Source organism: Conger conger, chromosome 3 (assembly GCF_963514075.1).
Source record: "Conger conger chromosome 3, fConCon1.1, whole genome shotgun sequence".
Taxonomy (NCBI): domain Eukaryota; kingdom Metazoa; phylum Chordata; class Actinopteri; order Anguilliformes; family Congridae; genus Conger; species Conger conger.
In genome coordinates this window covers 59,473,978-59,495,860 of record NC_083762.1, presented here as the reverse complement: position 1 = coordinate 59,495,860, position 21,883 = coordinate 59,473,978, and the positions used below count along the sequence as shown (strand labels likewise).

The following is a 21,883-nucleotide window of genomic DNA, read 5'->3' as shown; positions in this document are numbered from 1 at the left end:
TTCTGCAACAAGTTGTCTTAAGTTGTTTTGCTTTCATTTACTTTCATTTCAAACTAGCACTGTTTCTGACAGCCTAGTATTTATTTGCATTTATACTACTCCCTTATCTTTATGGAAGAAAAGGCATTAATTTTAGTCGGTCTTCCCGGTGATTTTGCTTCTGTGAAATCAAAGTTGGAATTGTATTTTAGAAATAAAAGAAAATCTGGAGGAGAAATTTCGGAAATTAGAAATTACCCCAATGACAAGAGGAAGGCATTGCTCATTTATGTAGAGGATGAAGGTAATGTTTAATTAAACTGAGTGTATTTGTTGTGTTTACGCATTTGAACAGCTGCAAGAATTTGGTTGCTTAGGAAGAGAAAGTGAAACTAAACAGGGAGCCAACTTGTGAAGACCTAAAACATTATAGTTGACTGTCTACCGCCACAGATAACATCAATGAATGCGTAATATGAAAACCATTTAAAATGAGGTTGTACTTCAGGATACAGGAATCAAATAATATTTGATACAACATGATACAATTTGATCGGCCTATATATTGTTTTACCACTTGAGAACAGGCGACAACAGATACAGAATTAATACCATAAAAACTTAAATAAAAGCGGACCAAACAGATGCATACGAACTTCTAATAATGAGATGATATTAGCCGACTTGTTTTCAAATACCTATAACAATAATAATATGCATATATTATGATTATTATTATTATTATGATGTATTCTTCTTCTTCTTCTGATTATTATTATTATTATTATGGTTGTTGTTGTTGTTGTTGTTGTTGTTGTTTTTGTTGTTGTTGTTTTTGTTGTTGTCGTTTTCGTTGTTGTTGTGATGACCGGTTTTGTAGAAAGGTTTTTAAGTTGTATTTTATGCAAATATTCAATTATGCAAAAAGGCAAAACGCTTTAGCCCCATTGGACCCCATTAATTTTCGGTTCCATGCTCGCATCCGTCGGCTACCCTCTACTGACAACTGCCTATTGTCTTTCTCAGCCGCAAAAACTGTGTTGGAAAAAGGACCGCACAAGGTTGATTTTAAGGCCTTGGGCGTGGTGGAACTTCAAGTGAAGCCACAACTAGAGGACGGCGTCGCAAATGTGAAGATAATTAAACCAGTGCCGTTGCCCCGTCGTCCCCTTGAGAAAGAGGCTGGCTTTGGAAAATCTGCACCTAACGTAGGAGAAGCGGTAAATATCTTGGAAATGGCTATGATAATGTTGACAAGAAATGTGATGGTTTTGCTGTATGAAACACAAAGCTGTCCCTCAGAAATAAACACAGCGTTAGAAGACAGAAGCCCTTCACATTTTCTTGAAAACAATAATAACAATAATAATAATAATAATAATAATAATAATAATATTAATAATAATAATACTTATTATTATTATTATTATTATATTTTTATTTTTTTAATGTCAGAACAACAAGTAGGCTCTAATATGTTGAAATATGGTACCAGTTTTATTATATTTATGATTTGGATCATGATATGGATACAAGATAAGATACAGTACCTAAAGGAATTCTGGCCCGGAACAGTAGTGCAGAAAGATTAATGCAGTTTGTGATTTAGCCTTAATATTGCTTTATTCGGCGTGACTCTTCCCCATAGCTATGGCCATCTTGGTGTAGTGTAGGAGAGCCAGATTTAATGTTAAATGGCCAAACACTGGTGCACTTATTGCATCTTCTTACATCAAATATTAATAATGTATATTGTATTTTCTCTTTTCTATCAATTATAGGAGCCAGGACCATTTCACCAGGAAGGCAAGTTAAATGCCTCTGCTTCTGTTTCTGTTATGTTTATTATCTTATGTATGCCAATGGTAATAAGAATAGGTGCCATGTACCATGCAGATTTTATTAGACTTGTGCTTATTGAGCGTATTGCAGGTGGTTTTATCTAGTTTGATGTCTACTGTCTTTCTTATGACCATGTTTACTTTTAATCATTTTAATATAATATCAAAGGTCTATCTGAAAAGTCATTAGCAGATTAGTTTTACAGGTTATTTATTGAACCATTAAAAAATAATTACACATGATTAAATGAGAATGGTGTTGGTTTCCTTTATGTTGCAGCACTGTTTAACAGTGATAAGGATGGAATCTACCTTGGGCTATTTCTGAGAAATGGTCTTTATGTTATTGGCATTGGGCAGATGCTCTTATCCAGAGCGACGTACAGTTGATTAGACTAAGTGGGAGACAATCCTATTATTGTGGCTACACCGGGATTAGAGCCACTGACCTTGACCTTGTGTGTCCCAGTCATTTACCTTAGGTCTAATTAGAGAAAGTTGGTGATACTTATGTTAAATCCCAGTGAAAGTTTTTTGTGGGATGTAAGGTACCATATACAGACACGAGCAGAAGCTCTTTAAAATGTTTGTATGTCCAACCCAACAATTAACCCCTTACGTATCTCTTGAAATGAGCTTAAGAGAGACATAGCCAAAATAAAATGGTTACTATTCTTGATACCTTTTGACTACAGAAATAATCCTGATCTCCTCTGAAAGGTAATCCTTTGGGGTTTTAATTATTCCAAATATTATTAAAACAAAGTTACAGAAGCTCAAACACAGTGAAAGTGGAAGCTTTTTTTCTCACTGAAAAGATTTTCTGTTTTTTACTGGATACAGATTATTGTAGCTGTGGTGGGTGTGCTTAGAACAATAGAGCCAAGTCACAGCATAGGACCTTTCGAATATGAGGACAATATCACCAAAAATGAGCATTCAGTATTGTTTTTCTAATCCATGTCAAGGCAGTTTTCTGAAAAGGACATTTGGAGACTCCAAAAAGACACATGGAAACTAAATTATATTATGTGTAAAATACTGCATTTTGCTTTTCTTATACACGGATGGGGGAAACATATTTTCTTTGCAACTACGTTACAAATATTCAAATACTGGTCAGAGCCGGTTGTATTTGGCCTCATCATGTTCAAGAGAGCCGATGCAAAATGAAGATAATAGAATTTCTATGTATAAGTACTTTTGCAGAAGAATACAGTGGTGAAAAAGACAATAATGATCATTCTTCCAGAGAAATTCTAAGTAAACAATGATTCTATCAATATTTCTCCAAGTTAACACATTTAGAATGAGAAACACTTATGCATTCGGTCCACTGGACACTTGTTGTGAAAATAAAATGACATTGCCGTATTTTTTGTTGTATGTGGTTTTCCAAAATGCAGAGAAGGTGAGGTCCTCCCACCCACCTACAAAATAAGGAACTGTTGTCGCTAAAGCAATGGCACCTTGAAATAGGTTATACAGATATAACCCTGAATTGTAACACTTTCAAACGGTACACCCTGTTACCATAGTGATTGAAAATTACGCCTTGAAAAAAGGAATGAATACAAAAAACCCCTCACTGGCCTGAGACTTAAGGGGTTAACCTGAGTTTCCTTTCTCATGGAAGCACAAAACTTCCTAATTATTGGGAGTGTTTGAGAACAGCAGAGGCATGAATGCATTTATATTTTTTCCAGGCTTGCAGCAAGTTTGTGGTGACAATGTGCTATCACTACTTGTGAGCAGTGACCGTCCAATCAAAGAAGATATCCTTCGGTTGTACTTTGAACAATTTACCGATGACATTGATATTCGTCGATGTGGAAATAGTCAATGGATTCTCAAGCTAACCAGCCAGTCAGGTAAGATGTTTGTGATTTTTTGATTGAGGTCTTAAGAGTAAACTAAGGTCTTAAGAGAGAACTGAGATCTGTGCCAAGAGCCAAGCAGCTTTCATGATGTGTTCACATTTCTCGTTACCATTTTCCAAAGCAGCAGAAGGGGTTTATTAGAAGTCTAAGTGCCATAGACCAAAATTGTGGCGAGTCAACATGTCAGTGAGCCTTTTTCAATGATAGGAAGGGATTTATATTGATCTTGTGACGTTTTAACACAAATAAATTGTATTGTAATATTGATTGTAACTTTAAATCTTGTATCACACTTATGCTATTAATGAATGATACTTTTGTATAATTTTGTTTGTGGCTGAATTAGAGGCCCATTAAATGTTAACAGAACTTATGTACTGCACCTCAGATTTGGAGAATGTCCTGGCCAAGAAGGATCATGACCTGGAGGGTTGCTTGATGTCCGTACAGCTATACGATGAGAAAAAGGCAGAGGAGAGGCTTGATCCCCGCAGGTTCATCCTGAGTGGCTTCAGTGAGGATTGCAAGTGCAGCCACCTCTCCGTCTTCATCAAGAGCTGCAGCAAAGGGGCTGAGCATTCCTGGGAGGTCCTAAATGACGGAGAGAGAATTGCAGTTACCTTCAAACAGGATATAGGTGGGTCCGCATACCAAAGCTAAAGCATGGGAGAGCAGCCCGTAGAGCATTAGCCATTGGCAAACCAGGCTGAACCGCAGTCTGAATCCAGAACATGATAGTCACCTATATTTTTATTATTTAACCTTCATTTATCCAGATGCCATAGTATCTATTGACCAGGAGGGCAGCACTATCAATACACAAGATAAAGCTATTGTAGTTTACATCAAGGCTATCAATACATGCCTGTGTCTAGAACAGTACACTGTACTAATATGCTGGATAGTTGCTAATAAGTTTTGTTCAACATGTCAATCCCATGGTTTAGATGTTCAGCTGTTTTTGAAGAAATGCTCCTCAAAAAAACTTCAGAACTTCGATATCTCTGCCAGTCGTCTGGAGTACACAGACACTGTGCTGGTGGAAGGAAATATGGAGAACATCTCAGAAGAGGTGCTCAGGGCATATTTCTCCAGCAGAAGTAAAGGAGGGCAAGTCAAATGCATGAATTTGGACAATAAACCAAAGAGTGTGCTTATAGAATTTGACGATTTTCATGGTATGTGATCATGCATTCACCTCACGTTATGATCTTCTTTTATACACTAATGTTCTCTGTCCTATGATAATAACACTCTACATTCCATCACTGTGAGTATTTAATGAGAACAACATGTGCAGTGGGGTATGCAGCAAGATGTGTTACATTATATCTCCTTTTCCAATTTGACAGTTGCAAACAGCGTGGCCGAAGAGAAACACAATATTTGTGGAGTCAGCCTGTGTGCTTTGTTGTACTACTCCAGCCTGCAGCAAGCCTTAACAGGAGAGAAACCCATTACACCACCCTCCCCTCATGAATTCTCAATTCCTGTGGATGCTTTGTTCCTTGAATACATCCAAAATGAAGAAGTGTGCAAAGAGGACTTTGAGAGCACACTAAAAGAGCTCAACACCAGCATCTCCTTTAAGGCTGACCCAGAGATCTCTCAGGTGGTTTTGGAGATGGCAGTGGACAGAGAGTCCTTGTTGCTACACCGTCTGGCCCGTACATGGGAGAGAAAGACGAAGCAAGCAGCTGAGGCATTGCTGGAGAAATATAGCATAGTCATGTTGATGTCAACTGAAGAGGTCTGGGATAGAGTGAAGGACAAATGCCTCAGTCTAAATCTCAAAACGTCCAGAGTCACATTTGAGAGCACTAAAAACTCTGTTATGGTGGTGGGGCAACAGAACGAAGTGAAGAAGCTTCAAGGTGAAATCCAACTCCTGTTGAACAAAGCGAAAGAAGAACTGGATGTTGAAAAAAACACTGTGGAAAGGAAAATCCCTGTAGACAGTAAGGAAGAACTGGATTTTGTGTGGAACTTGGTGTCAGCAAATCTGGGAGGGGTTCAACATCAGAAAGATGAAGTAAACTTGACATTTAATCTCAAAGGCCTCAGAGACAAGGTGAATGCAGCAGAGGGAATCATCAAGAACACAAAAGATGATTTATCCATCCAAACTTTGCATCTGTCACCCGACCTAGCAATGTTTTTGCAATCGCTGGACCTTAAACAATTTGAGCGCGATCACTTTACTCACATTTCTGCTACAGTTTTCTCCTTTGGAGATTCCATCCAGATTCTTGCTGAGAAGCAAGATGGTGAGAAAGCCAGAGATAAAATAAAGCAGATACTAACAGAAGATGTCATCAACCTCACTCCTGATCAAAGAAAAGTCACACAGGAAGAACACTGGAGTGTCTTCTACCATGGTATAATGCAAGAGGTAGAATCCAGCAATAATACACGGAACATCAAGATCTCACATTCTGGTGTGCAGATTGCAGTGTGTGGGTTCCAAAATGTGGTTACAGATGTTGCTAGGAAACTGAGAGGATATCTAAATAACAAAATGCCAGTGACGGAAGACATCCAGCTGAACGCACTGAGACAGGTTGAATACATTGATGCTTGCATGAAGCTGTCTGAGGCCCCTGAAATGAAAGCCCTGGATGTCACCATTATGTCGTCAAGGACACCGGCGTCCCCTTGCCTGAAGGTCACCGCTGCCAGTGACAACATCAAGGAGGCTGTGGCAGCTGTGAAGAGGCAAATTTCAAATATTGTGCATGAGAAACACATATACTCCAATGCTGGGGAGTCAAAAGTGTTGGAGAAACATCAAGATGCTCTCAAGGGCAAGGCCAAGGACTTTGCCTGTAAGCTTTATCTGACTGTTGAGCAAGCCAGTCAGACCACCCCTCCACACCTGAGGGAAATATTCATTGTTGACTCTGATGCCAAGTCTGTAGAGGAATTTCACACCGTCCTGAAGGAAAAGGTATGTGGCATCACTTGTACAGACAATGTATTGAGGTGGCAGGGATGGTGCAGTGGGTAGCACTGCCACCCAGGAGGTCCTGGGTTCGAATCCCGGTCTCTGTGTAGAGTTTGCATGTTCTCCCAGTGTTCGTGTGGGTTTCCTCCGGGTACTCCGGTTTCCTCCCACAGTCCAAAGACATGCAGGTTAGGCTGATTGGAGAGTCTAAATTGCCCATGGGTATGAGTGTGTGAGTGTGTGAGTGAATGGTGTGTGTGCCGTGTGATGGATAGGCGACCTGTCCAAGCTGTATTCTTGCCTTTACGCCCAATGTATGCTGGGATAGGCTCCAGCCCCCCTGCAACCCTGTGGATGGATGGATAATGTATTGACTAGAACACATTTTTATCTTTATTCACATTCTATTTTATCCCATTTGTTAAACAGGGATATCAAAGTACAGATTCAACAGACACAATGTTATCTGTTCGTCCTGCAAAAACATCAAAGCAAGCCACTGCTCCACCTCCTCGGTTACCTAAACCTGGATCAGGCCATTTAGGTAACACCCATTAATCACCCATTGCACATATTAAGAGATACTGTTGACAATGTATTGTCTGTGATCTCACTTGGCTGTATATGTTTTTCTTGTTGTCAATAATTACAGTGGATATTGGTGGCATTAAAGTAATTCTGAAGAAAGGAGACATTACCAAAGAGGCTGTGGATGCCATTGTGAATTCCAACAATAAAAGTCTGAATCTAGACACTGGTATGTTTCTGTATGTGCATCTTGGAGTCATTAGAACATAAGAATATCATCTTGACAGGAAGATCATTTGCTACTATTTAGACCTTTGTTCTATTAAAATAGAACACGCAAGCCCTTTATGGGGTACGTGTTATTCTGGTAGAATAGTCATATGTATGGCAGCACAGTGTTGCAGTGGTTAGCCAGGTTCTGGCTGGCCAGATCCTCTTTTCATGGATTTTGAGTTGGTATGTTCTCCCCTCTTTGGTGTGGGTACTCTGCTTTCCTCCCACACCGAAAGACATGCATGTCAGATTAGGTATACTCCTGCTATTGCCCTTGACCATGGCACTGACCTCAGAACTGGAGTTTGTCCTCAGGCACTGCACTGCACTGCTCCTAGTTAAAATGCAGAAGTGAATTTTTACCCTATTTTGACCCTACTTAGGTGTCTCTGGAGCCATTCTGAAAGCAGCAGGAAAATCTGTTCAAGATGAATGCGCCAAACTGGGTAACTTTCTTAACACACAAATAAATTAACATTAAATTAAATGTATATTATTCTTTATCAGAAAGATATTGTCTTTTCCTTGTGAAAGTCTTTGACTCTGCTCTGAATGTAATATATCACCTGAAGTGGCAGCTTCCAAGCCTTAAACAGTCAAACTTGCGATAATTATTGAGTTTATGCTTGCTTGTTACATCCAAGCACTTTCCTGGTTTAATTTTCCAGTGATTACCCGACCACTCTTTTTCATAAATAACCCTGGAATTACTATTTTATAAAATATTAACCACAGGCCTGTCCCATTCAGGTACCCAAAACGAAGATGGGGTGGTTGTCACAGGAGGAGGGAACTTGAAATGTAAGCACATCATTCAGATGGTGGGGCCGACCACCACAGCTGGCATCACCACCTCCACGGAGAGGGTCCTGCAGCTCTGTGAGAGCAAGAACACCACAGCCGTGTCCTTTCCAGCCATCGGGACAGGTAAGACCACAACACAACCAGTGCCCACCTCCACACAACACAGACCACAACCACTGCCCACATCTACACAGTACAGACCACAACCACTCCCCACCTCTGGACAACCTACTGTTAGACCACATCCAATTGTGCTTTGAACTATAAATACTACTCTGACAATGTTGGGTTTTTTCTGTAAAATTACATTTTCTTGCCCGATAGGTCATTTATGGTCCTCATGGCCACAGCGTCCATCTCTGGGTTTTTCGTTCTTTGGTAGTATTTCAGTTCAAATACTGTGCTCAGTGTTGAAAGATTGCTGCCTGTCTGGGTGCTTTTAAAAATGAACAATAAGGCACCATGTGATGGTGATTTGTGCTGCTTTCTGTCACAGGAAGAGGCAACATTAAGCCAGAAGAGTCCATCAAGGCCATTCTCAAGGGGCTGGAGAACCATTTGTCTAAGACCACTTCCACAACCATCAAATTCATATCCATAGTGGCCTTTGAGCAGACACTTTTTGACACTTTCTGCCATTACATTGCAGAGAGGAACCAGCAGTCTCAGCAGAGTAAAGAAGTTAGTATTTTAATATCAATATATTTTGCACTGTGTCTGCTAATGAATCCTGCTCTGTCACATATTTGGACAACAAATCCAAGGTTGCTGATGCACACAATAAACCCTGGATTTGGGTCGATTGAAGACAAATGCAGTTCAGTGTAACACACCAGTGGCAGCCTCTGAGCTAGGAGTAAAATAGGGTATTGTAAATGCAACCAAATGTAGCCTTTCAACTAGTCATCACTCTCAATGGTTTTATGTATTTTACCTGATCTTAATCACTGAATATCCCATACCAGTATACCAGTGGTGGTAAAAGTACCCACAAATGAAAAACATAATAATCATAATGTTGGCCAGCGAATGACAGCTCTTTTCATATCTGACATGAACTTAGTTTATCCTAATGAAACACATTCTTATATTTGTCATCAAAAATGAGAAAATTTAGCCGTTGTACGTTTGTTCATCAAGCAAAATAAAAAAAGAATTAGGCTGAGAGTTTAAATGTAAGTGTTTGAGCTTAAAGAGTCATCGCTATTACACATAATTCTCTAAAAAGAGCCTTTTCCATCAAAATGGTAGCTTCTCTTTGCACTTCCTGTGTATTGGGTCACATTATTTCTAGTTTTGTTTTGATGAGATGTTTGGTCTTTATCCAGGCAGTCACTGGGTTCTGCTTGCCAAGTATTCCATCCAGGTCAATGCAGCTTCCAGCCTATCAAGGTTTGTTGAACACGCCATGATCGTACAGAATCATATCCATAGTTGCACACGGCAGCAACTGACTGTACAGAATTCCTGTTTATTCATATGGCATCTTACAATTTTTTAAGGATGAGGCTAAATGTATAATGTGTGGGAAACTATCATGCAGGACACAACCTTTTCTTTGATCTCACTTGCCTTTATATGTTCCTTTGTCAATAATTACAGTGGATATTGGTGGCGTTACAGTTAGTCTGAAAAAAGGAGACATTACCAATGAGGCTGTGGATGCCATTGTCAATTCCACCAGTGCCAGTCTGAATCTAGACACGGGTAAGGTTCTGTATAAACATCTGGGGGTGATTAGAAGATAAGTATATTATAATGATTAAAACATCGTTTTCTAATTTTGGGACACCTGTTATTCTGTTAAATTAGTTCATCCATATAGTAACATAATGCGAAGCCAATTGCTTGGTGCTGTAAACCATCATTTGCAAATGTTAGTTATTAATGAATCACCATGCATTTATCTTATTATGGGGGGAAGTAATTTTCTTCCATCTATTTTTCTCAGGTGTCTCTGGAGCCATTCTGAAAGCAGCCGGGGAGTCTGTTGTCAATGAATGTGCCAAACTGGGTAAAACACAAATTCATTAATATACTGTACGATTAAATGCATATTATTCTAATTAAGAAAGCTATTGGGTTTGCCTTGCGAAACAACACATCTCTCTTGCTTTCACTTGCTCTGGGCTATTCAGTAGTGCTCAGTTGTTCTCTGGATTTATTACAGTATATCACCTGGATTGGAAGCTTCCAAACCTTAGTCAACATTGCAGTAACCAAGCCTGTGCTTGCCTTTATATTTAAACACTTTGCCTGATTAAGTTTTTCCAGTGAGTACACTATTTCTGGGATATAAAGCACCATACATTAATATTTTATGAAATATTAACCACTATCCTGACACAGACTGTGCCCTATTGGCTCAGGTACCCAGAAAGAAGATGGAGTGGTTGTCACAGGAGGAGGGAACTTGAAATGTAAGCACATCATTCAGATGGTGGGGCCGACCACCACAGCTGGCATCACCACCTCCACGGAGAGGGTCCTGCAGCTGTGTGAGAGCAAGAACACCACAGCCGTGTCCTTTCCAGCCATCGGGACGGGTAAGACCACATCCACACAACACAGACCACAACCACTGCCCACATCTACACAGTACAGACCACAACCCCTACCCAAGTCTACACATGGCACGGAGCACAACTACCGCCCACATCTAAACAACATAGACCACAACCACTGCCCACATCTACATAACACAGACCACAACCACGGCCCACATCTACACAGTACAGACCACAACTACTGAGCAAATCTACACAGTACAGACCACAACCACTGAGCAAATCTACACAGTACAGACCACAACCACTGCCCACATCTGCACAGTACAGACCACAACCAATGCCCACATCTACACAACACAGACCACAACCTCTGCATATGTATATACAGTACAGACCACAATCACTGACCTGTCTACAGAACACAGTCCACTGCCCACATCTACACAGTACAGACCACAATCACTGCCCACATGTACACAGCTTAGACCACAACCACTGCTCACATCTACACAACACAGACCATAACCTCTGCACATGTATATACAGTACAGGCCACAATCATTGCCCTGTCTACACAACACAGAATGCAACCATTGCCTATGTCTTGAGCACACCACACCTACGTACCCCCTTGATACAACATACTCTTTGACCACAACCGCTGACCATATCTATGCAGCACAGGCCACAACCACAGCCCACAGCTACACAACATGGCCACAGTCACTATCAACCTCCATACTGCATAGACCAGAAACACTGCCCATGTCTAAAGAGGATAGACTACAATTAGTGTGCTTTGAACAAATTCTAGTATGAAAATGTCCAGCGTTTTTGTCAAATCATATTTTCTTTCCCAATAGATCAGTCATTGATTATGACCTCAGTGTCCATTTCTGTAAATGGTAAATGGTTGGCATTTATATAGCGCCTTTATCCAAAGTGCTGTACAATTGATGCTTTCTCATTCACCCATTCATACACACACTCACACACCGACGGTAATTGGCTGCCATGCAAGGCAGCCATGCCATGTAACTGCTCTTACGGCCTGAGCCATGTCGCCCCATTTCTGTGGTTTTAGTACTTTAGTTTGTCAATTTCAATAAACCACTCACAAATAAGATTAAAAGACTGGTGTCTGTCTGGGCACTTTTAAAGATGAACAACAAGGCAACATGTGATAGTGGTTTCTGCTGCTTTCTGTCACAGGAAGAGGCAACATTAAGCCCGAAGAGTCCATCAAGGCCATTCTCAAGGGGCTGCAGAACCATTTGTCTCAGACCACTTCCACAACCATCAAATTCATATTCATAGTCACCCTTGAGCAGAAGGTCTTTGACTCCTTTTGCCATTACTTTGAAGAGAGGAACCAGCAGTCTCTGCAGAGAAAGGAGGTTAATATTTTAATAACAATAATATTTTAATATCAGTATAATTCCGTCAAAACAGTAGCTTCTCTGGGCACTTTCTGTGTATTGGGTCACAGTACCGACAGTTATGTTTTGATGGAATGTTCTGTCTTTATCCAGGCAGTCACTGGGTTCCACTTGCCAAGTATTCAGTCCAGGTCAATGCAGCTCCCAGCCAATCAAGGTTTGTTGAACATGCCCTGAAAGAAGCATCATCACCACAGTCGCACACAACAACAACTGACTGTACACCATTCCAGTTAATTCATATGGTCATCACTTTTTAATGAGGCAAAACTCCACAGAAGTTAATTATATTTTGCCCATGTTTTTATTGACTGCCTCCTTTGACTGAGCTATGGTTGTGTAACATATTTAGGGAACTTAGCTAAAAAGTAACATTGTTAAACTAGCTGCAGTAGTTTAACAATGCACACAATAATATTAGCCAGAATTTATAGAACACAAAATAATTTTTTTTTAAATGCAACTCTTCCCATTGTTATTGTGATCATTGTGAAGGTGACACAATAATAGCCATAATTTGACTGTTTGTGGGTCTTCTACCATTACAGTAACGTTGGCACTTTCCTGGCATTTTTGTGTAATTAGTATGTGGGAAGAAATAAAAGTTTAAATGCTTCCACTTGAATTCAATCATTTAAAATAAAGAGTGTAAACGGATGCCTCCCAGTAAGAAAAAGCTCTTAAATCCAGATGCACTTTATTGTGTATTGATGTGTTTTTCCTTTTGCATTTGGTGTGCTCTCACTACTATAATAAACCCCCTCAAGTTAAGATCCATGGTATCAGAATAGAAGTGAAGAAAGGTGACATCACTACAGAAACTGTCAGAGGGATCGTCAACACAACCAACAATGAGCTGAACCTGAAAGGAGGCAAGTCCCTCTTTGATCTGGTTCATAAAAGTGAATTCAGTCTGTTTGCAGCCATAGCCAGGGTGCTTTCCTTGTTGCTCTGTCATGAATACAAATACCACATTTTGTACCTTGGTTTATGTATGATCATCTTCATGAATTGATCTGAATCTGCATAATCTGATGTTGCCTTTAGGAGTTTCAGGAGCTATATTCAGAGCAGCAGGAAGCTTGGTTGAGGAGGAGTGCAAAACATTTGGTAAGTTTCAGGCACATCGGTTTCAATAACTGGGTGCACAAAAGACTGATAATCAAGTTTCTTGAAAAAAAAAAGTTTCTGTGTTTTGCATAACCTCAAACTATTGGGTTTCATTTTGTTCACATGTTTGGGCTTAAAGGGCCCCAGCAGGATGATGGCGTGGTGGTGACGAGTGGTGGGGCGCTACAGTGTGACTTTATCATTCACATGGTGGAACCCCACTCCTCAGCTGCTGCAACCTCACAGGTGGAGAAGGTTCTGGAACAGTGCGAGAAAAACAACATAACCACCGTCTCCTTCCCTGCTATTGGCACAGGTGAGCACTTACACAGTACAATACAGTACTGTCCAAAAGTCTTAGGCACCTGTATAACATTCTGTGTAGATAATATTCTTTCAAAAATAATGTAAATAAAGGTAATGAAAGGAAAATAAATGTACTGTATATTTAACATTAAATTTTTGTAATTTGGCAGAATAGTTAAAAACTGATCAAATCAATATTTTTTGTGACCACCCTTTGGCGTTAAAACTGCATCACTTCTCTGAGATGGCCAACACTGTCCTGCAGTTCTATAAGACAATCAGCAGGGAGGTTGTTCCAAGCATGTTAGAGAACTTGCCACAGTTATTCTGCAGACTTTGGTTGGCTCCTTGCTTCTGATCTCAGACAGCCTTGATCAAGTTTTTTATGTAAATAGTAGTAAATTTAAATATTAAGGAAATCTCAAATGGTTTTTTTTATACTAACACACACACAAAAATAAACATATATATAATAAAGTCTAGGGTGCCTAAGACTTCTGCACAGTATTGTATCTTATATTATAACTTCTTATATAAATCACTTAATAAAATAACCCAAAAAATCCAGGAAGATTTAAACAGAATGTAGAAGTGGGCAGAAACCTGAAATTCAATACAACTAAATGCAAAGTTCTACATGTGGGAAAGAAAAATATAAGGCAGGACTACTTTATGGGAGGTACAAAATTGGAAAGTGCTCAAGGTGAAAAAGCCTGTAGGGGTAGCAGTAAAAACTGTCAAAGTGATGCGAGGATACATAGCCAGGAGTATTCTAAGTTCTAAGTTCAAGGAAGTTATACTCACCTTATACAATACTTTTGTTACACCTGCTTGGATATCCATACATTAGTACTGTGTGCCCTTCTGGGGACCGCACTTTAAAAAAGATATAGAGGCGCTGGAAAAGGTTCGGAGAAGGGCAACCAGATTGATTCCATGTATAAAAGATAAAGAGTTGTATGTAATTGCAATTTCAGAATGAAAGTAAAAGTTTCAAAAATGAAATAAGAATGCATCAGGGCTTCCACTTTCACATTATTAAATGAACAATAGCGCATTACATTCACATAGTGCTCAATACCATCAGATATAGCCAGTTTTCCTCACCAGTAGGATGTAATACAGTAAAATAATTTTAGCATTGCAAAAATGTGCACGTTTTATCAACATTATTTAAAATTATGGATACATGTATTTTTTCTACACTGACACTTAGAATATTCACTTGATTCAACTTTGATGAAAAGTGAAAATGCTCAGTGGCTGGTGACTTTGGAAAACCACTAGCCATGTGGTTAGCCATGACTGATGCTACCATAGATATTATAAGTATATATCCTTATAATAAAGGCTGTAGCCTTTCATTAGGAATGCTGCCACCACAGATGGCCATTCAGCTTATTTATACTACCAGCATAGATGCCCACATTCAATAATAATTCACAAATGCTGTCACGGTAGATGGTCTGATGACTGTCACCACATATTTCACATCATCATTGTGCGACAATGGTTGTCTAATGTGTTTGATCCCGTACTGTCATATTGCAGGTGGGGGAAAGCTGAGTGCTGCAGATGTCATTGATGCCATGCTTCTAGGATTCCACAATCATTTATCGCAGCACATCTCCACTGTTCTCAAGCTGATGTACATTGTTGTCTATGAAGACAAAATCCTCCAGAACTTCCTGCAGGGGCTGAAGCAGTGGTCAATACCTGAGCTGGTATGGAAAAACTTTGAGAGGAAAATTAACTTGGCCTTCTCATTTTGCTGCTGTTATAACTGAAACACACAGACATGCTAAGCCAGAGCTAATAAACTGTGAATATTAATATAGGGTAACAGTGATTAAACATTGATTCAACATTGTTACATTGATTTCAGGATACTTCTGATGAAGAGGAAGATGACATGGAGTTGAGTACTACATCTGAATTGGACACTGAGGATGAGGATATGGATGAAGATGACAATGGTATTAAAGTTCCTGCATTAGGGAACCTTTATATGTGTCATCCCTGCTGAAAACAACAGCTCAAACTAGGTTTTGAAACAGCCGGTAACTGGTTGACAAGTTCAGACCAGCTCCCAGCTTGATGTCGTTTAGCTGGTTGACCAGTTCAGACCAGCTCCCAGCTGGTTTTACCAGCTCAAGCTACATATTTTTTGAAACAGCTGGTAGAGCTCAGACAAGCTACCAGCACTAGCTGGTCGACCAGCTCATACACAGCTGGTCATACACAAAGCTGGCATAGCTGCATTTTAGAGCTGAAATTTCATTTTGATAAAATCTTTTAAAGATCTAATGACCACCTTCCTTTCATTTATACAGAAGGAAGCATTGAGATAATCATGGGACCAATAAAAGTCAAAGCCCTCTGCGGTGACATCACCCAGGAGACGACAGATGTCATTGTGAGCAGCACCAACACCAGCCTTGATTTGAGCTCAGGTGAGTAACTGTTTCTTCTCTGGCATATGCTACAGCCCTGAAGCCCTCTTCTGATCATATAGCTCCTTCAGTACATGGTACATCAGAGCTTTAAATTCACATCCAATCAGATGGCACCCATATAGTAATTTAGGTGTGGCTTACAACAAACTAAAACACAAATAGAGATTACTCTTGGACAACAGCCAGCCTGAGCCTCACTTGTTAACTCACTCACTTGGAAACTTCATATAGTTGTTATCCACTGCATCTGAAACAGCCATTACCAGCGTATTTCTGTTATGGTCTCAGGATCATGAAATAGGCATTTGATTAGCTGACCAGTGCATTGTCTTCCTTTTGACAGGTGTGTCTGGGGCCATTCTCAAAGCAGCTGGACAGACAGTACTGGATGAGTGCAGAGCTCTAGGTATGACACCACCTGTCACTCCATTACTGAGAGCCTGATGGGACTTCCTGGTTTTCTGGGAATAGTTGGTTTGATGGTATTGCTTTTCAGTGTAGAAACTGTTGGTTTTATTTTGTTGCCCAGGGACACAACCTAAAGATGGAGTTGTAATAACCAAACCTGGCAATCTGAAATGCAAGCACATCGTCCATATGGTCGGGCAGACTAAGGAGAGAGACATCACCAATTCCATGAGCAAAGTTTTAGAAACTTGCGACCACATCAAAGCCCAGACCGTCGCCTTCCCAGCACTGGGGACAGGTACGCCACTGCCAGTCCATGAATGTCACAAGTGAAATGTAGTGTCCTCTTTGGACTCACATCTTCTCTCCCTTTTTATAGGAGCTGGAAATTTGACTGCGTCTCAGGTGGCCAATGCCATGACTGATGCCATCAGCTACTTTATATTGGACAAGCCAAAATCTTCCATCACCACGGTTAACATCGTCATATTCCAGCCAAAGATGATCTCTGACTTTGGACAAGTCATGAAGAAGTTCAAGGGGGTCACCCCCATGCCTGGGGTGGCAGGTATGATCCAAACAGCACATCTATCACTGTAGAATAGAGCTGGGAGTGCTGTTAATACACAGTGGTCCCTAAGCAGTTAATGAACGTGGGATACCATTTGGTTTGGTTACCAGCGTATTTTACTTCTGTTCTCTTAAACCTATCACCTGGATGGGCAACTGATTTTATACCTGAAGGAGCAGGTAGCATGCCCTGATCAATAACAGCAATTTCTGAAGGTTTGAAATACAGTATCGTTTTGTCATAGTGAATCTACTGCAGTAGCTAGACAGAACAGTGTTAATGATGAAAATAATTAGATTTTTCAAATAAATTGAGTGATAGATTAATTTCCACAGACCAAAGACCCATCTCTTCAGAGAGACTGGACTAGGCAGCTACATAACATGGATTTATAACAAAAACATAATCCTTACTTCTGGAACCCTTAAAAAATAAGCTGTATGGGTAGTAATTATTTGTATTTTTTAAGGTTGCGCTGGATTAGGTTATTGGTCTAATTATATTAATTTAATTTTATGGCAACAGGGGAAATAGCGGCACATAGGAGACTTCCCACTCCCCCAAGCTCCAGCCTTTCCCAGACAAACTCCAACATTCCCAGCCAGAGCCTGGAAAGCATGACAGCAGACATTACCTTCCCTGTGATGGTGGCTGAGGTTTACGGAGCTTCTGTGGCAAACCTGGCCCAGGTGAAGAAGTGCCTCGATGACCTGATTTCAGAGGAGTGCACCAGCCAAGACGTGGTAGACAACCACCTCCACCTCCTTGCAGAAAAGGATAAGCAAGATATTGTTGAAACAAGCCAGAGGCACCAGGTCCACATCTCCATGCTGAAAAACAGGCTGACGGTGTCAGGAAAGAGAGAGGATGTCCTTTTTGTCATCATGCAGATCAAAGACTACCTGCAAAGAACCCAAGAAAGGGAGAGCCAGAAGCGGGAGGAGAGAAGGATATGGCAGACTGTCCGCTGGAAGTTGGGCAGGTCAGATGCCTGGACAGGCCTGAAAAAACAAATCAACTGTGAACTGGAGCTGGCTTTCCACAAAAAGGACAAGTTCTACACTTACCAGAACGAAAAGGGGAAGTTCGCAGTGGATTTCGAGAAGATGGAACAAACAGACAGCAGAGGGCAGATTAGCAGAATCAAGAGGACCCCTTTCTCTGACTCTGAAACAGGTCAGTAAGTTTTCAGCCTGACCAGTGAAGCAAGTAGTCATCTAAAATATGGCATGTCCCCAAAACTACTGCTAAATAGAACTAAACCATGTTTGATATCAATGGTCAGAACAAAATGTGTTAAAAGGCATACTATGCAGAATTCTCACATTTAAATATTATAAAATAAACATGCTCAGTCATTACTATGATACACTGGCAACCTGTATCTGTGTTCACTTCTGCTCAATGCCTTGCTTGTATTTGTTATTATAAAAACTACTCAGGGGCCTGTTCCACAAAGTAGGATTACTGAGTGAACAGCACTGAGTAAAAGCTAGAACAGCTCTTTTTACTTCAGTCCATATTCAGGATTTGGGTGGAGTCCAGGATATACTCAATATACTTAATGGCTAATTCAGTCATCCGGCTTTGTGGAACAGATCATGTGCCTCTTGTGTGCCCTTTTTTTATTTCTGTCTTGTATCTGACAAGCATGTGTCCAGTACCCTTAACTCATACACTCTATGATCCAATAGAAGGAGGAGGGGGCGGGGTCAAAGGGAGACGATTGGCTACTACAGTGTTGAGCTGGGTTTGCGAGAGATTAGCCTTGGTGGCTAAACATTAATAATCAAGTGGCTGGTCAGCTTCCAGCAAGATTAATTAGCTTCCCATTATAAGCCAACTAAATTCAGTTTCTTATGTCTGCTGGGCCGTGATAGCTGGGTCCCACTACACGGTACTAATGTTATCGCTTATATTTTAGGGAGATTCTCCCAGCATATTTCCTCTCCTGGGCTGGGAGCTCATGCCTAAATCCAAAAGACTTCCAGACTTTCAGAAGTCTTGAGATGTGTGCAGGCAGGCGAGAGCAGACTGAAAAAGATGTTAGCAGCAGTGGCTAAAACTAAATACGAAGTAATGTCAGTTAAATAGCTATCTAAATGTGTGGAAAGTGACTACTAAAGCAGATGTTTTAGAAATCATATTAGACCAGTTTCTTAGCTGATTGCCATCACACACTGTCATCTGCAACGGAGAAGTAGGGTTGAGAATGGGGCATAGACGTTTTTGTATATAAACACAGGAGCGAGAAATCCTGCACTTTACGCCTGTAAGTGTTCTTTGTAAGCAGATTACTAGAATTTCCCCTTGACAATACATATGAATTATTATACATGAATGATTATTTTGCAGCTACCATCACAGTACTTTACACCTTTAAGTGTTCTTTGTTAGCAGAATACTAGAATTCCCTGATTACAATACATATTAATCATTATACATTCATTATTATTTTGCAGCTATCATTACAACACCACCTACATGGACCAAGATGGATGGAAAAGATCTGGACATCATTCTACTCTTAGAAAACTCTGATGAATTTCAGAAACTTTCTGAAGGATTTGTGCAATCCTGTCAAGTTTTTGCACAGGAAAACAGTAAAAAGATCGAAGTGGTCCAGGTACATCTCATCATTCACTCTAATTCTGTGCAACTGACACCTTACATTCTTTTTACATATAATCTATTCATACGGCTGGATATTTACTTATGCAATTCAGGTTTAGCAATTTACTCAGAAGTACAATTGCTGCACTCCAGTTGCAAATTGAACATTTTTGAACACTTTAAATTACAAGCCCATTTCCCTAACCTAATTTCCGAAAAATAAAGCCAAAAGCTCCAACCTCTCGCAAAAACTATGCCCAAAAACTGAAAGTGAGCCGATGAAAGGTTAAAAGTTGAGACTGATGTTTGTAAAAACCCCTTCAGATCCAGAGAATCCAGCACCAGGAGCAGTGGAGGAAGTATGCAGTAAGCAAACAGGCATTGGATAAAAAATATCCAAAAAGTGATAACGAGCAGTTGCTCTACCATGGAACAACCAAGGACATCTGCCAGAAGATCAACAAGAACGGTTTCAACCGCAGCTTCTGTGGCAGAAATGGTACCGACCACAAAAACTCCCGTATCTGCTTGCTGTGCTAAATGCATTTAATTAATATATTCGGGCCCAAATCATTTAATTAATAATAGAAGTTCATATACTAGCCTTATGTGACCTACAGTATGGTTAATTGATGAATAATAGACCCAGGAAGGTACAGGCTAGACGTAACTATTCAGTGAAACAGGTGTGTAGCACTTTAAACTTGGAACAAGTCAATAGATTTGACATTAACACAGGGCAGTGGTTCCTGACCCCATTTATGGAGATCTACCATCCTTGTAAGTTTTCAATTCAACCCTACTTTGATACATCTGATTCTACTACTCAGTTCAGCAAAATCTCAAGCTGTTGAATGAAGTGTGCTTTGTTAGGGTTCGACTGAAAACCTGAAACAGAAACAGGGTTAAGTCCCCTGCCACAGGGGTTTTCCCGCATTCAAATTCAAAATTATTTAAAATGAGCAAACTAGACAACGCAGCTGCCCCTCAGACTTGATATACACCTCTAGTTTAAACTACAGACAAAGTGTGTGAGGAAGATGGATGCTTTCATTTGTATTGCACACTTAACATTCAAAAATGCTTCTGGGTGTTTTCAGCTACAATGTATGGATGTGGAACTTACTTTGCCAAAGAGGCGCACTACTCGTGCCATGACAAGTACTCCAACCCCGATGGGAACGGTCACAAGTACATCTACAGAGCCCGCGTCCTCACTGGCAAGCCCTGCCTCGGACTGCAGGGCATGAAGGCGCCGTCTCCTGTGGACCCCAACAATCTCCAGACGGGCCTGCATGACTGTGCAGTGGACAACCTCCAGAATCCCTTCATCTTTGTCATTTTCTGTGACTCAGGCGCCTACCCTGAATACCTCATCACATTCAAGACAGTGTGATGGGGTGGGGGGGCATCTACTTGGCCAATTAAGAATCATTAAAGGCCCACGTGCATCAGCTTTCTTTTTGAAGTCCCTAACCCTGCCCTCAGAGCGCCCCAGACCCCATGGGTCAGCTCTGTGTTAACATTTAGCAATATGATCAAATAATGCAAAAACATGTCATGTGATATTGTTCTATGAACAGCTCCAAAAAATTGCATTTTAAATATGCATACTTCAACCAGTTTTTTTTTTCACTTGAATCAGTATGGAACACAAATGAGCAAAAAAGGTCCAAGATCATACGAGAAGCTCAAAAACATGAAAACGTGTGGGCCTTTAATGATCCATTTTGTGCTTTGAACAGCCTTAATTGACATTTTACATTTTCTGATAACATATAAATATAATCTTTTTATATGCATTTTAGATAGATCTGGATAGATTTAGATGGAAATTTCACTAGTACGACAGATTATTTGTATCAGGGTAAGAACAAGTGTCCTTTAAAAAAACATAAAATCTTAAAGCAAAAGTTTCATATATATTTCTGTAAAATGTGAGTTTTAAATGAGATTGAATGTCCGTACAAGTCTTAAAGATGTCTTCAGATTAACTTACACCTTCTGCTGTCTGTCTCAAACTGATTATTAAAGCTTGAATATCAGGAATGGAGCGCACTATTCAAATGGACCACATTGGAATATCTTTATTAAAGATTTGATGTCTGCAGTTCAGATGTACAAACAGTAATTGGAATATTCATAAGGGATCTGGGATCTACTACAGCTACTGACTCAGAATCTGAATCCCCAAGGCAAACACTTGCAATTAAATTAAATT

General features: G+C 40.1%; 1 protein-coding gene across 1 annotated transcript; it reads left to right on the top strand.

Annotated features, from left to right (window-relative positions):
• Positions 1-21,733, top strand: LOC133123497 (protein mono-ADP-ribosyltransferase PARP14-like). Its single transcript, XM_061233968.1, has 31 exons — positions 1-283; positions 1,006-1,199; positions 1,761-1,785; positions 3,527-3,691; positions 4,089-4,337; positions 4,648-4,878; positions 5,053-6,647; positions 7,074-7,188; positions 7,297-7,401; positions 7,829-7,891; positions 8,196-8,372; positions 8,746-8,930; positions 9,578-9,641; positions 9,852-9,956; positions 10,201-10,263; positions 10,619-10,795; positions 11,972-12,156; positions 12,292-12,355; positions 12,966-13,070; positions 13,246-13,308; positions 13,448-13,624; positions 15,166-15,338; positions 15,500-15,590; positions 15,948-16,067; positions 16,414-16,476; positions 16,600-16,776; positions 16,858-17,046; positions 17,575-18,225; positions 19,512-19,675; positions 19,987-20,161; positions 20,763-21,733. The coding sequence occupies exons 1-31, from the start codon at positions 112-114 to the stop codon at positions 21,056-21,058; spliced, it is 6,378 nt and encodes a 2,125-aa protein (XP_061089952.1). The 5' UTR covers positions 1-111; the 3' UTR covers positions 21,059-21,733.
• The last annotated feature ends 150 nt before the right edge of the window (positions 21,734-21,883 follow it).

Coding starts and splice junctions, on each gene's coding strand:
- LOC133123497 (XM_061233968.1), top strand. CDS start 112: ATGGAAGAAAAGGCATTAATTTTAGTCGGTCTTCCCGGTGATTTTGCT. Junction 13,071..13,245: donor TGAGCTGAACCTGAAAGGAG/GCAAGTCCCTCT, acceptor TGTTGCCTTTAG/GAGTTTCAGGAGCTATATTC. Junction 15,591..15,947: donor TATGGATGAAGATGACAATG/GTATTAAAGTTC, acceptor TCATTTATACAG/AAGGAAGCATTGAGATAATC.